This window comes from Sapajus apella, unplaced genomic scaffold (assembly GCF_009761245.1).
Source record: "Sapajus apella isolate SASKATOON/1434 unplaced genomic scaffold, GSC_monkey_1.0 scaffold41, whole genome shotgun sequence".
In the NCBI taxonomy this organism is placed as follows: Eukaryota; Metazoa; Chordata; class Mammalia; order Primates; family Cebidae; genus Sapajus; species Sapajus apella.
This window is the reverse complement of record NW_022436981.1, coordinates 7,447,576-7,463,820: the sequence shown is the minus strand read 5'-3', so window position 1 is coordinate 7,463,820 and position 16,245 is coordinate 7,447,576. Positions and strand designations below refer to the sequence as shown.

Genomic DNA, 16,245 nt, shown 5'->3' with positions numbered 1-16,245 from the left:
GTATATATTTTTGGTCATCCTACTTAAATTACACTAAACAGTGTAATTTAGATTGCTTTCTCTCACAGTACTATGAGTCTTACAAGAAAGAGATGTTCTGTCCCTTTTTTCTGTATTTCCTAAGAATCTACGTCAGGTCAATATTTATTTACATAACGAATATTTACAAACTACCACCTATATTTGGTATTGTGCTAGGTTTTAGAGATACATCAATAATCAAGACAGACATAGCCCATTTCTCAAATTCAACAGTATCTTGCATCACAGCACCCAAGTTATTCTCATTCTGATATCATCAATGTGAAGAGGGGAACAAGTAATAATTACAGGAATCACCCTTCTTCAAAAATGAAAAATAAGATATTCATAGTAACTGATAGACTATTACAGTGCTAACCATGAATTGTTTGGCACTAGAAAAAAAGAACAAATAGGTAGGCAGAGATTTTGTGCATATAGGTATTTGAAATGTCCAATTAATAATTTAGGCAAGATATGGTGAAAACATGAATACAGAAGTGAGAGACAGATTGAGGACCAGATTTCATAAATATTTAGAAAGGCAAGCTGTCAGGATGAACTTCGATTGGATATAAATGTAAGAGTTAAGCAGTCTATAATGACTTCTAAATTCCAAAGCTTTTGGCCAGTGCTGCATGAACTGAAATAAGCCGCAAAAGAAAACTAAAACAATGTCTGTGTGCTGATCCCTTGAAATTGCCTTGTAACACTGCCAAAGGAAAATGGCACTGAGCACCAAGTTTGTTATAGTTGCAGTTGTGCCCAGGTGAGTCTCAAGAGTTGGAGAAATCTCAAGCCGCTTTTTACATGGCTTACAGAGAACCAAGGTATGAAGGATGTTAATCCTTGGTTTGACATCTTTTGACACAACCCTCTATGTCTAGGTCATAAGCTCCTTTTCACTTTGAAAACAACTGTGAATAGAAGAAAATGCACCTATTACTCATCGGCCTTCTGAGAGAAGCAGCATGTCATTAACCAATGCATGTTCTCACTCCTAAGTGGGTGTTGAACAATGAGAACCAATGCTTGATACATCTGCTAAACTTGAAGCCAGTAGCCTTGGGTCAGGAATTCTGAGTAATTTCTTAAGAGTTGTTCCTGTTACTTTTCATGAATTTTCTCACCACAAAACTGTTGCTAACGGGTGAAGAACTACAAGAACAGGAAGTGTTTATGAGCCAGCCTAAAACTGACAACCTGATCTGTGTAACCAGGTGTGCGCCTTTCGCATGACACTGGCAGCAAGCGTATTGCAAACTTAAGCACCTGTGACTCCCAATTCGCTCTTTAAACTGAACTACATTAATTCAGGCGTTCTTGTCTGAATACGAACGCCTCCTTTTTCAAGCCACCCCTGGGCATTACGAATCCTTATATGACCTCCCTCCTCCTCCTAGTATGGCCCAGGCATGCGAACAGACATTTTCTTTCCTCATCAACTGGTGATAATGAGAAAAAGTGAACTCCGTTTTTCACAATGGAAAACGCGTAGGACTCTCTCCGTGGTGGGGGCGGGGAGGCGGTGGGAGGAACCCACGTAGGCGGGCAGCAGCGATGAAGGCATAAAGCCCCTTGACGTCGCCCGCACGTGGCGCCTGGAAAGTGCACAATCGCGGTGAGAGGGGCGCACCGCAGCCAGCTCGGCCCTGGTCCAACTGCAGGAAGGTCTGTGCTCTGGGGCCTGGGTAACTGAGACCCAGATTAGAGACTAGAAATGGCCAGGGGCAGGGAGGTGGGGTGAAGCACAAGAGGGAGAATGTCGTTGAGGTGAGGGGGCTTCTGATCTGCCTTGGAGCTTCTTCGGGCACCTGGAGGGCACATAGCTGATGTAGGGCAGACCGAGAGTTCACTTTTGTTGCTTAGCATCGACCCACCAAAACTTTCAACATGCTTCTCTATGTTTAGACTATTGAAAATCTTTACCTATCTTAAAAGATAAATCATTCTGAGTACCCACTACCCACTGAATCATAATAGAAGCCTGAAGCGATTTCTAAATATGGCTTTTTACGAAGTCAAATTAAGACACTTAGTTTCTAATTCATGTTTTGAATATACAGTTATTAGAAACTAATAATTAGAATTGGGGTCATTGACTCTGCTGGACTTTATAGCATCTATTGGCTTCCAGGATTACACACACACGAAGAGATAAAGCTGTGACCCACAAATCCACATAGGTAATGCTCATTATGTGGGACACTGCTTATGGAAATGATCTTTTAAAGAATGGGTTGAAGTCCTAGACAAGGGGTTGGGAGTCTTGAATATAGGTTGCAATTTTCCAGGCAAGTTAGGCAACTAGTAGTTACTGAACTTCAAGAAGTCCCTGTTTTTTACTAGTGTTTGAAGGAAATATCAGGACGTTGAAACACAATCTGACCTCAGAAGGACAATATGGTCTTAACAGTGAGAACAAATAAATACAGTAAAGTATTAGAAACAATACTGAACAATTGAGTTAAATTTAAGTTTTTGACAAAGATTATAGATACCATCTATAAGGTTATTGTGCACATCTTTATTTTAAATATTTTGTTTCCTTGTTCTAGGATTATAAAATCATACACAATGGCCCTCCTAAAGACACTCTGAAACCACATCATCCTGATCTTAAAACACCTGCAAGAAAAGACACAGTACTTCACCATTAGTAAGTAGCAAAGAAAAAAAATGGTAGCCAACTTTTCAACTACATATTAATGTGGGCTTAAAGGAATAAAATGTAATTATACAGAACAGAAAAAAATATTTTTTCTTGAATATACTGTCATCATTGTGACATTGCTTTCATTGATGCAATGAAGATGATTATAGGTTAGATGGTTGAGGGTATGGGAGAGAAAAGCAACAAAGAGGAGAATGTGGCATGATGGTCTGTTTTAGAATTGTGGGTCATCAGATGCAAACACTGGGTGATTGAGCTATACAAAAATCTTCAGGCCCATGTGTATGAGCTGATGAGGATACAGCAGCCCAGATGTTAGAGCACTTTCCTAAAGTTAGCCAGAAGGTCTCTAATAGAACCCGGCTTTGAACATGGGAATCTCAAATTAGATGATTTTTTTTTCCTTTAACACTGGAAGGAAAAATATGTCTCTTAAACACTTAGAAATCAGCAATTCAATCATACAGCATATGTTTATAGAAAGATCTTATGAGCTCAGCAAGCTAGCAGGCAGGCATTGCAAAGAATAAGAAAAATATGAATAATTTCTATTTATTTGTATTATATGCATAATTTGTTTATTGTATTGGAGGTGTTACATATATTGTGCCATCCAGTCTTCATGTTATACCAAGCGAGTTTGATGGAACAGCGCCATGCTCTGAGTTTGAATCACCAGTCCTTTATTAATTAGCCAGCAACTGAGAGAATGTTAACACTCAAAATTCTCTCGGCCCTGAGGACGGAGCTGGATTCCTTTTTATATCTTATTTAAGGTAGGGAAGGGGGAGCCAATTGGAGCAGAGTTTACAGAAGCAGAACAAGCAAGTTAGATAAGGAGGTTGGTAACTAGGAGGCAGGAGGTTCTCATGATTGCTGATTTTCAAGGAGGCTATACACAAGTGGTTCCCACGATTGCCAGTTACCAAGAGGGGTATTTGGCACTTGTCATATAATCAATCATGGGGGGCATTTACAATGGCAAGTGGGCTTGCCAAGCAGACTATGGTTACAAAGGTTATGTGTTTCTATAGTTCTAAGTACAGCATGACCCAGCAGAGTAGCAAGACCCAGGTATGCACTTAAGGGAGGAGTGGCAGGAGGGATGAGGCAGAGGTCAAGATGGAGTCTACTGGCTCTCAGCAAAATGGAGTCTGTCTGGCTAACACAGTGGGTTAGCACATTAAAAGCAAAATCCTATGATATGACAATCTACCTTTTACATAAGAAAAAGCTGAAGCTTGGCATAGGTTTTTCAGACCTGATGGTTTCCAAAGGCTGCACTCGTAACCAATAAGCTACAGGTAGTTGATAACTAGAAAGTAAAAGTCATAGAGAGTTGAACTATAAGAGTTCAACTACAAGGCAGAATCCTGGTAACCTTCACAGTAATTAACCTGTCTTAGGTTGTCAGTATAGAAATACCAGTCCAAAAAGGCTACATCTAGATTATAGTGTGCCTAAGGAGAAGGGAGGACTGATTAGAGAGGAAGGACATGATTTACTTACTCATGTTAAAAACTATGTGAGAAGCAAATAATGTCCAAAGAATTATCAGACAACTGGCAATGAAATTTGAGGTTATTGGTATGAAAAATACTATTTCAGAACTTTGTTGACTTAGATTTATTTAACAAACCCAGAATTTGCTAAAACAGAAATATGTGTAATATATATGCTGTTCTACACTGTTTACAATAGCAAAGACCTGGAACCAACCCAAATGCCCATCGATGATAGACTGGACAGGGAAAATGTGGTACATATACACCATGGAGTATTATGCAGCCATCAAAAATGATGAGTTCGTGTCCTTTGTAGGGACATGGATGAACCTGGAAACCATCATTCTCAGCAAACTGACACAAGAACAGAAAATCAAACACCGCATGTTCTCACTCATAGGCGGGTGTTGAACAATGAGAACACATGGACACAGGGTGGGGAGCACTACTCACTGGGGCCTGTTGGGCGAAAATGGGGGAGGGATGGGGGTAGGGAGGTGGGGAGAGATAGCATGGGGAGAAATGCCAGATATAGGTGAAGGGGAGGAAGGCAGCAAATCACATTGCCATGTGTGTACCTATGCAACAATCTTTCATGTTCTTCACATGTACCCCAAAACCTAAAATGCAATAAAAATAAATAAATAAAAAATATATATGCTGCTCTAAACCTTCCACCTTTCTTTATAAAGATAAAGCAAATTTTTCATCCTGCTCAGAAAACCAACAGTAAATGGTAACAACGTAATGTTAGTTTGATATATAAAATTTTTTTACATTTTATTCTAAAAGTAAATAATGGAATTAATTCTTAGGTTTGTGACCTTAAACATTTATACTAAAACTACCTTTAATAGGAAAATGGAAAAGTATGGCTGTTTAAGTATATTGTATAAGCTGCCATATTAATGATTTTAATATTAACATATACAGTTATGTATTAATGAGGGAATTATCAATGTAAAAATAGAGGATCTCCATCGTGCTGCAGTAATGTCTGCGTTTTCCCAGTTAAAACTGTGTCTTTTTCAACAGCTCAATGTCTCTTTCAAAATCATTGACTTTGAAGTCATAATTGGATAAAGTCTCATTTCTCACATTACCTAAGAACATAGCATTGGCATAGGTTAATTAACTGTCTTAAGCCTTAATTACTTCATCTGTGCAATATAAATAGTAATGCCCAGTAAGGTATGAGAGTGAAATTGTACATCATTTTCCACAAACCATCAGTAATTGTTCACTCCCTCTCCCTTTTTTGCACATCATTGAGGATAAAGGCAATAGATGGAACATGTATCAATGATAAAGTAATTGCAATAAGTGAAGCCTGAGAAGTATTGCAGATAAATTGTTCAGAATTTTCTTTCCCTTCAAGAATTTGGGAGTGCTAATTTCACACACAGGAAACAAATCAAGGTAGCATAACTTTAATTTACAGGAAAACAATTTATATGACTAATGGCAGAAAATTCAGTGTTTCTGAAACTAAATGATCTTGTTGCTTCATCTGAAGGATGTAGGATTTTTTTACATATTAAGAAAGGACAACATGGGTAACAAAATACTGAGTGTCTTTTTAGGAGATAATGAAAATATTAACCAACTTTTGTACCAAATAATGGAATGAGTAAACTTGAACAAGCTATATTTTTAATGCATTAATTGTATTTTTTCTATACAGAGAAATTTGAAAATATTCACAAGTATAAGGAAGAAAATAAACATAACTTCTAGTTACTCCATTACAGAAATAACAACTAATGAAGTGTGGAACCATATCTGTGTAATCGCAACCTTGTCATCTTAGAGTCTGGTGTGCATAAAAGAACAAACCATTCTATTTTTCTAGCAAATTGAGAGATGGTACATATTGAAAATAAACTTTCCTCCAAAAATTGAGACGAATAATGAACGTCAGTACTATAATTAACTATTAAGGAATCTACTTTCTTTTTGATGGCGTAAGGGTAGCAGAAGTAGTCAGAAAGAAGGGACTATGTCTCTATTCTTTATAGGTGTACCTCACGGGCATCACTAGAGTTCTTCAGTTTTTTTTTTTTTTTTTATTGTCATGATCAGAGGCAAGGTTGGCCCCATTATGATTCTACTGGTACCATAGGGCAATTCTTCTCTTATTCCATTGTTAACAAATATGGAAATCACAGTTCCTTTAAGATAATAGAGTTTATTACATTGGATTTCCCCTCTTAGAAGTTTTCAAACTATTTCAATGCAGACCTTTGTTTTCTTTGACTTAGTTTCCAACAATGGCTTTACTACCGCTGCTGTTTCTGGTTACTGTGCTGCTTCCGTATTTACCTGCAGAAGGAAAGGTAAGGTTAAAACGGAAAATTTTTTCAGAGCTATCCAGCAACTTTGTGGTATGGCAGGCTATCCTGAAAGTAAAGGGGGTAAGGGTGTTTGGCATGTCAGAGTTTCCACTGGTTCTTTCAGAGTTCTCAGAGCACTTAACATGATTATTGAGATGAAAGGCCAAGGCTATGCTATATGGATTCTGTTTGTGTATGCTAGCCATCAGTCACATGTGACTACTGAACACTTGAAATGAGGCTTGAATGGGCAAGATGTACTGTGATGGTAAGAAACTCACCAGATTTAAAATATTTACAACAAAGAAGAAAGTATCTCATTAATTTTTTTATATTGAATCCATGATAAAATGATAATATTTCGGATATTCAGTTAAAAAATGTATTAGGTTCTTAGGGCAGTTACAACAAATTATCACAAGCTAATTAGCCTATAACAACAAAAACATTTTCTCACAATTACAGAGTCCAGAAATCTAAAATCAAAATATCTGCTGGGCTGTGCTCCCCGTGCGAGGATCTAAGAGAAATCTGTTCCATGCCTTTCCCCACCTTCTAGTGGCTTCTGCCACTGCCTGGCATTCCTTGGCTTGTGGCTGTATCACTGCAATCTCTGCCTCCATCTTCACATTATCTTCTCCTCTCTATGTATCTTATAAAAGCACTTGTCATTACATTCAGGGGCAAGTGGATAATCCTGGATAAGCTCATCCTGAGATCCTTAATTACATCTGCAAAGATGTTTTTTCCAAATAAGATCACATTTACAGTTTCTGAGCATTAGGACATGGACATATATTTTTGGAGACTATCACCCATTACAAATAAAATATATTATTTAAATTAATATTACTTAAAAATTAAAATTACATAGTATGTTTAAATTATTTTTCTAATAAACATCACTGGTCTATGGATTTAGAAAGCTGATGATAGTCTTCTTGCCACATTCTCTTTTTTGGTTTCCTTAATTTTATTCATTTTTAATGAAATTCCCATAAAAAAATTAACAATATGCTTACATAATCTTAAGTTAGCATAACTTCTCCACTATATTAGCACATTTAATTTTCATAGTTAGGGTATAAGAATAATTAGACTTGGCTGGGCATGGTGGCTCACGCCTGTAATCCCAGCACTTTGGGAGGCCGAGGCAGGTGGATCACGAGGTCAAGAGGTCTAGACCATCCTAGCCAATACGGTGAAACCCCGTCTCTACTAAAAATACGAAAATTAGCTGTGCGTGGCGTAGCCCCAGCTAGTTGGGAGGCTGAGGCAGGAGAATCGCTTGAACCCAGGAGGCGGATGTTGCAGTGAGCCGAGATTGCGCCACTGCACTCCAGCCTGGCACCTGGCGACACAGCGAGACTCTGTCTCAAAAGAAAAAAAAGAAAAGAATAATTAGACATATTTTTAATTAGAAAATAAAAACCCTAACTCTAAAAGTCTTAGTGTTTTGTTTAGTAATGATTATAGAGTTAGTGGGTGGAGGGCCAAGAGGATTTTGAATTCAGATCCTCTAGTTATTTCTAATATGCTACTTAGTTTAATTGACCCCATAATATGGTCAGCAATTTTCAATGATAAAATATGCAGTGCTCAATGTCTCCTGGCCAGGAAGCCTCTGAAACAGCTTTGGTCACTGCTCTTTGTTGTCACATCTTGCATTGACTCTGGGCACACTAGACTTGCTAGGACTCTTCAGACTGGAGGACTCTGACACTCTGTTCAAACTTCATTTGGCATTCAGAAATACAGCCATTGCGTTACTGTAATTAAATTATCACTGTGCTGATAATTTATTCATCACTGAGGGCCTCATTCAAATAATTTGCTGTTCTTTCCATTTCTTTCCCCAAAAGATTTTCTTTCATACCCCTTTCAAATCCCCTTTTACCTCTCTGGTCCATCTCCTGGTCTTCATTTATAAAATTATTAAAAAGTGAGATGTCATTTGATCTTTGACACTACTAAATGTTTGCTGATCAGATGTTCTATAAACACTCTGCCCTATATGATTTTCTGATGTTTTCAAGATGCCTAGAAACTCTATTCATCTTTCAAAACCCCAATCCAGAATCACACTTATGAAGTTTCCCTGTCTTCAAATAATTGATTCCTCCTTCCTCTCTGTCTTGTAGATCCCTAATATCCGTTTTGTTATCATGTGTATTGTAATTTTTTACTTGTGTCATGCCACCTATTCAATATAAACTATTTAATATAAATATATAAGGATAAATACCATATTTAATGTAAATATATAAAGATAGATACCATATTGATTTTATTGTCAATATGTTTAATATTTCTAGTCATGCAATAGCTTTCTTACCACATTAAAAATACATCTCTTCTTCAATACAATTTTTATCTACAAAGCAAGAAGGGGAAAGAAGCAGGAAATAATTTAGAAATTAACTTTCCATGTGTTTTGTATTGAACCCACCATAACCAGATTTTTTTAAGTCAAGAGGAAATAACCAGAGATGTTATTTTATGCTTTGATGTAAAGCAGAAATCTGCCTCTACTGATATGTTATATGCACATCCTTTCTAACTCATGAGTCAGCAACTTTGTCATATTTGTTGGTACAATGGCATCCACTATTAGTCCCTGTTAATAGGAACATAAAATCAGGAAAGAGAAATGCATATATACTAGATAATGGCAATAATGTGCTCAGACCTATGGTATAAGTACTTTGAGAGCCTTAAGGGAACTCAGTATGAGAGGAGAGGAGGATAACTTATTGTACAGTGTCAGAAAAAATCTATAAGGGGCCGTGTCCCTTTTAGACTTATACTTCAAAATCTTGCTCATACCTATATTACATCACACTCTTGCGTGCATTTAGGTCATCAAACTGCTTGGACCTTGACCCAGCAATTTACACACCCTATTCCACCCCCAGGCTTAGTACCCTCACCCCCCACCCCACACACACACAGACAAATACACAGCCACAAAGATAAACCAAACATACTAGCACTCAATTTAATACCTTATCAGTTGTTTCAGTTAGTAAAAGGAACAGTCAGCAATAGTGCATTCATTAGGTAGATTTGATCCCTCCAAATTGCTTTAATTTTTTTTAATATTACAATGTTATCTTTTAAGTGGCTGATAAAATTTGCTACATAAGAGGTATAATGGTTTTACCAGAGTACTGAATGCAGACATACACTTCAAATGGACCTAAACATTTTTCTTTAAAGACAGATACCATGTCATGATAAACTGCCCCATAAAATTTAGAATGAATCATGGGCTCCAGCCTTACCCTACCTAGCAGCCTGATCAAGTGTGAATGACTATATCTCGAGGTTTTTAATTGGTATGTTTGTAGTTATAAAACATTATTATTCATATGTCTATACAAATCATATCAAAAGTTCCCTTGCTGGGGGAAATAGTGGATAGGAGGCAGGCCTAATTTGCAGTTGCCATTTGGATGGACAGAACAACATGTGGAGATTCACACTGTGAACTTTTGCACGAAGAACCACTTCAGGAACATGGCAGGAAAGCTGAGGGAATTCACAGACCCTTTGAAAGAAGTGGCTTGCCACTGCAAACTCCATGAGATAGCCAAAAGGGAACTGTGAGTGCACAAAGTGTGAAGGAAGAAAGTCTTCCTTTAAATACACATCCTCACTGAGAAGTTGAAAATCCAGAACATGGGAGAAGGATTTAACCTTACTTAGAGCTGAAATGAATTTAGAGAGCCATGCAAAATAAAAAAGAAGAAGCAGTGAGAAGAGCCCTGTAGGTATTCCCAGTCCCCATGAAAACCCAGGGAAGCCATTTTCTACTTTATCTCACAGAGGTCCTCAGGGAGGGCAGCCAGTATAATTAGGGAAAGGCCACAGGGAGGAGACTTCCAGCTGAACTTTGTAATAATTTTGACCAAGTAAAAATTATTCTGGGCAGATCTGGGAGTGTGAATAAGAAGTACAGATACACGTACAGAAGCTGCAGCAGGTGGGGAGTAGGGAGAGGCCTGAAAGCCCCGCTTACTGTCTCAGTGGGAAGGCTTATAGCTTGGAGCAAAATCTCAGCCTTGTACAACAGAAGCCTGAATATAAATTCAGCTCTGTTGGCTGTTGAGGGAGCACAGCAAGGGTGTGACTGGCCTTGCTGGCTGAGTAGGAACTTAGTGAAACCTGTCACTGCTGGTTTTCCCCCACTTCCCTAGTGACCTGTATGAAGTAGCAGAGGCAGCCATAGTCCCCCTTGTATCATAACTCCATTGGCCTGAATAACTACACCCCCATCTTCCACAGTGGCCACAGCAAGCCCCACCCAAGGACAGTTGGAGTTCATATATGCCTAATCCTGCTCAGGGTTGGACGATGGTCTTTCTCTACCCAACCTTGTAGCCAAAGACAAAAGACATAAACTCATGAAAACTCTATGGCCCCACTCATCACCTGAAAAACCTGAATACTTGTTCAGGTGACCTAAAGCAAACTTGTATCCCCCATATTACCACCATTTATGCTGTCTTGAAACCAACTCAAGCTGTTACAGCAGCTCATAATAGAACAACCCTGCGTCAAGGAAGGAGAAAACAACAGCTAATTCTACTGCCTGTAACATTCTGGCTAACCAGAGGTCCTGAGACTGTCCACATGACAACTTCACTATTAGCATAACCAGCATTCAAGAAAATGAGTGCACTGAACAAAACTACAACCAAGGACCCTCACAGAGTCCTCTTTATTCCCCTGCTACCTCCACTGGAGCAGGTGCTAGTATCTATGGCTGAGAGACCTGAAGATGGTTCACATCACAGGACTCTTTTCAGGCACTCTCCAGTACCAGCCCGAAGTCCAGTAGCTCTGCTGGGTGGCTAGACCCAGAAGACCAATAACAATCACTGCAGTCTGGCTCTCAGGAAACCCCATCTCTAGGGGAAGCGGGAGAGTACCACATCAAGGGATCACCCCATGGGGCAAAAAGAACCTGAACAGCAGCCCTTGAGCCCCAGATCCTTCCTTCGACGTTGTCTACCTAAATGAGAAGGAACCAGAAAAACAATTCTGGTAATATGACAAAGCAAAATTCTATAGTATCCCCAAAAGATCACACTAGCTCACTAGCAATGGATCAAAACCAAGAAGAAATCTTTGAATTGCCAGGAAAAGAATTCAGAAAGTCAATTATTAAGCTACTCAAGGAGGCACCAGAGAAAGTTGTAAACCAGCTTAAAGAAATTTAAAAAGTAATACAAGATATGGATGAAAAAGTTTCCAGAGAAATAAATATCAAAAATAAAAAATAATCACAATTTCTGGAAATGAAAGACACACATAGAGAAATACAAAAAATACTGGAAATTTTCAACAATAGAGTCTAACAAGTAGAAGAAAGAACTTCAGTGCTTGAAGACATGGCTTTCAAATTAACCGACTCCAACAAAGACAAAGAAAAAAATAATAAAAAGAAAATGAACAAAGACTCCAAGAAGTTTGGGATTATGTGAAATGACCAAAGCTAAGAATAATTGATGTTCCTGGGGAAGAAGAGGAATCTAAAAGTTTGGAAAACTTATTTAAGGGAATAATTGAGGAAAACTTTCCTGGCCTTTCTAGATATCTACACATTAAATTATAAGAAGCTCAAAGAACACCTGGAAAATTCATCACTAAAAAGATCATGACCTGGGCACGTAGTTATCAGGTTATCTAAAGTCAAGATGAAGAAAAGAGTATTAAGAGCTGTGAGGCAAAAGCATCAGGTAAGCTATAAAGGAAAACCTATAAGATTAACTGCAGATTTCTCTGCAGAAACCCTTTAAGCAGAAGAAATTGGGATCCTATATTTAGCCTCCTTAAAATAATCATCAGCAAAAAATTTTGTATCCAGCAAAACGAAGCTATAAATGAAGGAAAGACACAGTCTTTTCCAGACACATGCTAAGAGAACTCACCACTACAAAGCCAGCACTACAATAACTACTAAGAAGAGTTCTAATCTTGAAACAAAACCTCAAAACATGCCAAAAATAGAACCTCCTTAAAGCAGAAATCTCATAGGGCCTATAGAACAATTATAGAAAGAAAAAAATCAGGGTATTCAGGCAAAAATTGGCATGATTAACAGAATAGTACCTCACATCTCAATATTAACATTGAATATAAATGGCCTAAATGTTCCACTTAAAAGAAACAGAATGGTGGAATGGATAAGAATTCAACAAATAAGGATCTCCTTTCCTCAAGAGACTCATCTGACACATAAAGATTCACATAAACTTGAAAGGATGAAGAAAGATTCCATGCAAATGGACACCAAAAGCAAGAAGTAGTAGCTATTGTTATATCAGACAAAACAGACTTTAAAGCAACAGTAGTTAGAAAAGACAAAATCGGGCATTATATATAATGATAAAAAGACTAGTCCAGCAAGAAAATATCACAATCCTAAATATATATACACACAACACTGGAGCTCCCAAATTTATAAAACAGTTACTACTAAACCTAAGAAATTGGATAGACAACAGCACAATAATAGTGGGGGACTTCAGTACTCCACTGACATCACTAGGCAGGTCATCAAGACAGAAAGTCAACAAAGAAATAGTGAACTTAAACTATACCATAGAACAAATGGACTTAACAGATATTTACGGAACATTCTACCCAACAACTGAAAAATATACATATGGAATTTTCTCCAAGATAGACCATATCATAGGCCACAAAACAAAACTCAATAAATTTAAGAAAATCAAAATTCATATCAAGTACTCGCTCAGACTACAGTGGAATAAAATTGGAAATCAACTCAAAGGAACCCTCAAAATCATGCGAATACAGAAATTTAATAATCTGCTCCTGAATAATCATTGGGTCAACAATGAAATCAAGATGAAAATTTAAAAATTCTTTTAACTAAACATAATAGTGACACAGCTTATTGGAACCTCTGGGATACAGAAAAAGCAGGGTTAAGCAGAAAGTTCATAGCCTCAACACCTACAATCAAAAAAGTGTGAAAGAGTACACATAGACATTCTAAGGTCACGCCTCAAGGAACCAGAGAAATAAAATCAAGCCAAGCTGAAACCTAGCAGAAGAAAAGACATAAGAAAGATCAGAGCAGAACTAAATGAAACTGAAACAAACAAACAAAAAAAGCAATACAAAATATAAATCAAACAAAAAGCTTGTTCTTTGAAAAGATACAAAGCTGATAGACCATTAGTGAGATTAACCAAGAAAAGAAGAGAGAAGATCCAAATAAGCTCAATTAGAAATCAAATGGGAGATACTACAACCAATACCACAGAAATACAAAAGGTCATTTAAGGCTACTATGAACACTTTCACATGCACAAACTAGAAAACCTAGAAAAGATAGATAAATTCCTGGAAATGTACAACCCTCTAAACCAGGAAAATACAGAAACTCTGAACAGAACAATAACAAGCAGTAAGATTGAAATTGTAGAATTTCAAGAAGAATTGTTACCAATCCTACTGAAACTATTCCAAAAGATAAAGAAAGAGGGAAGCCTCCCTAAATCATTCTATGAAGCCAGTATCACCCTAATATCAAAACCAGAAAAAGACATAACACAAAAAGAAAACTACAGACCAATATTTCTGATAAACATCAATGCAAATTCCTCAACAAAATTCTAGCTAACTGAATCCAACAGCGTGTCAAAAAGATAATTCACCATGATCAAGTTGATTTTATCCAGGGATGCAGGGGCGGTTTAACATGAGCAAGTCAATATATGTAATACACCACATAAAAAGAATTAAAAACAAAAATCACATGATCATCTCAGTAGACACAGAAAAAGCATTTGACAAAATCCACCATTTCTTTATGATTAAAACCCTCGGCAAAATCAGCCTATAAGGGACATATCTTAATGTAATAGAAGCCCTCTATGACAAACTCACAGCCATTATACTGAGTGGGGGAAAGCATTCCCACTGAGACCTGGAACAAGACAAAACTGTCACTTTCACCACTTGTATTCAACATAGTACTGGAAGTCCTAGCCAGAACAATCAAACAAAGGAAGGAAATAAAGAATATCCAAATCAGTGAAAAGAAAATCAAATTGTCACTGTTTGCCAATGGTATTATCGTATACCTAGAAAACTCAAAAGATTCATCCAAAAAGCTCCTAGATCTGATAAATGAATTCAGTAAGGTTTCAGGATACAAAATCAGTGTACACAAATCATAGCACTGCTATACACCAACAGCGACCAAGATGAGAGTCAAATCAAGAACTCAATCCCTTTTTACAACAGCTGCAAAAACAATAATATAATTAGGAGTATACCTAACCAAAAAAGTGAAATACCTCTACAAGAAAACTACAAAACGCTGCTGAAAGAAATCATAAATGACACAAACTAATGGAACACATCCGATGCTCATGGATGGGTAAAATCAATGTTGTAAAAATTACCATACTGCCAAAAGCAATCTACAAATTTAATGCAATTCTCATCAAAAACCATCATCATTTTTACAGAACTAGAAAATACAATCCTAAAATTCATATGGAGCCAAGAAGACCTGCACGGCCACAGCAAAACAAAATAAAAAGAACAAGTCTGAAAGCATCACATTACCCCACTTCAAACTATAGTCACCAAAGGCTATAGTCACCAAACTACAAGGCTATAGTCACCAAAACAGCATGGTACTGTTATGAAAATAGGCACATAGACCAATGGAACAGAATGGAGAACACAGAAATAAAGCCAAATACTTACAGCCAAGTGATCTTCAACAAAGCAAACAAAAACAAAAAGTGGGAAATGCACACCCTATTCAAAAAATGGTGGTGGGATAATTGTCAAGATTCGTGTAGACGAATGAAACTGGATCTTCATCTCTCACTTTATACAAAAATCAACTCAAGATGGATCAAATACTTAAATTTGAGACCAAACCATGTAAGCTCTAGAAGATAACATCAGAAAAACTTTTTTAGACATTGGCTTAGCAAAGAGTTTAAGTCCAAAACCCAAAAGCGAATGCAACAAAAACAAAGATAAAAAGATGGGACTTAAGTAAACTAAAATGCTTCTGCACAGCAAAACAATCAGCAGAAGAAACAGAAAACCCACAGAATGGGGGAAAATTTTCACAAACTATGCATCCAAGTAAGGACTAATATCCAGAATCTACAAGAAACTCAAACAAATCAGCAAAAAAGAAAAAAAAAATCCCATCAAAAAGTGGGCTAAGGACATGAGTAGACAGTTCTCAAAATAAGATAGACAAAAGGCCAACCAACATATGAAAAGCTGTTCACCATCATTTATTATCAGGGAAATGCAAATCAAAAGCACAATGAGACTAACGCCTTATTCCTACAAGAATGGCAATAATTGATTTTTTTATATATAACGGATAATGGCGTGGATGTGGCGAAAAGGGAACACTTTTATACTGCAAGTGGGAATGTAAACTCATATAAGCACTATAGAAGACAGTATAGAAATTCCTTAAAGGACTAAATGTAAATCTACTATTTGATCCAGCAATTTCACTACTGAGTACTCAGAGAAAAAGAAGTCATTATATGAAAAAAAAGAAACTTGCACATGCATGTTTATAGCAGTACAATTCACAATTGCAAAAATATGGAACCAGCCCGAATGACCATTAATCAATGAGTGGATAAAGAAAATGTGTTTTTTTATATATAGTATATAATATATA

At 37.1% G+C, this 16,245-nt stretch overlaps 1 protein-coding gene across 1 annotated transcript in view; it reads left to right on the top strand.

Moving 5' to 3' along the window:
* The first annotated feature begins 6,470 nt into the window (after positions 1-6,470).
* Positions 6,471-16,245, top strand: part of CRISP2 (cysteine rich secretory protein 2) — a 17,640-nt gene continuing 7,865 nt past the window's right edge. The window contains exon 1 of the mRNA XM_032299373.1: positions 6,471-6,536. Coding sequence (XP_032155264.1) covers positions 6,471-6,536 — 66 coding nt within the window. The remainder of the gene's footprint in view (positions 6,537-16,245) is intronic.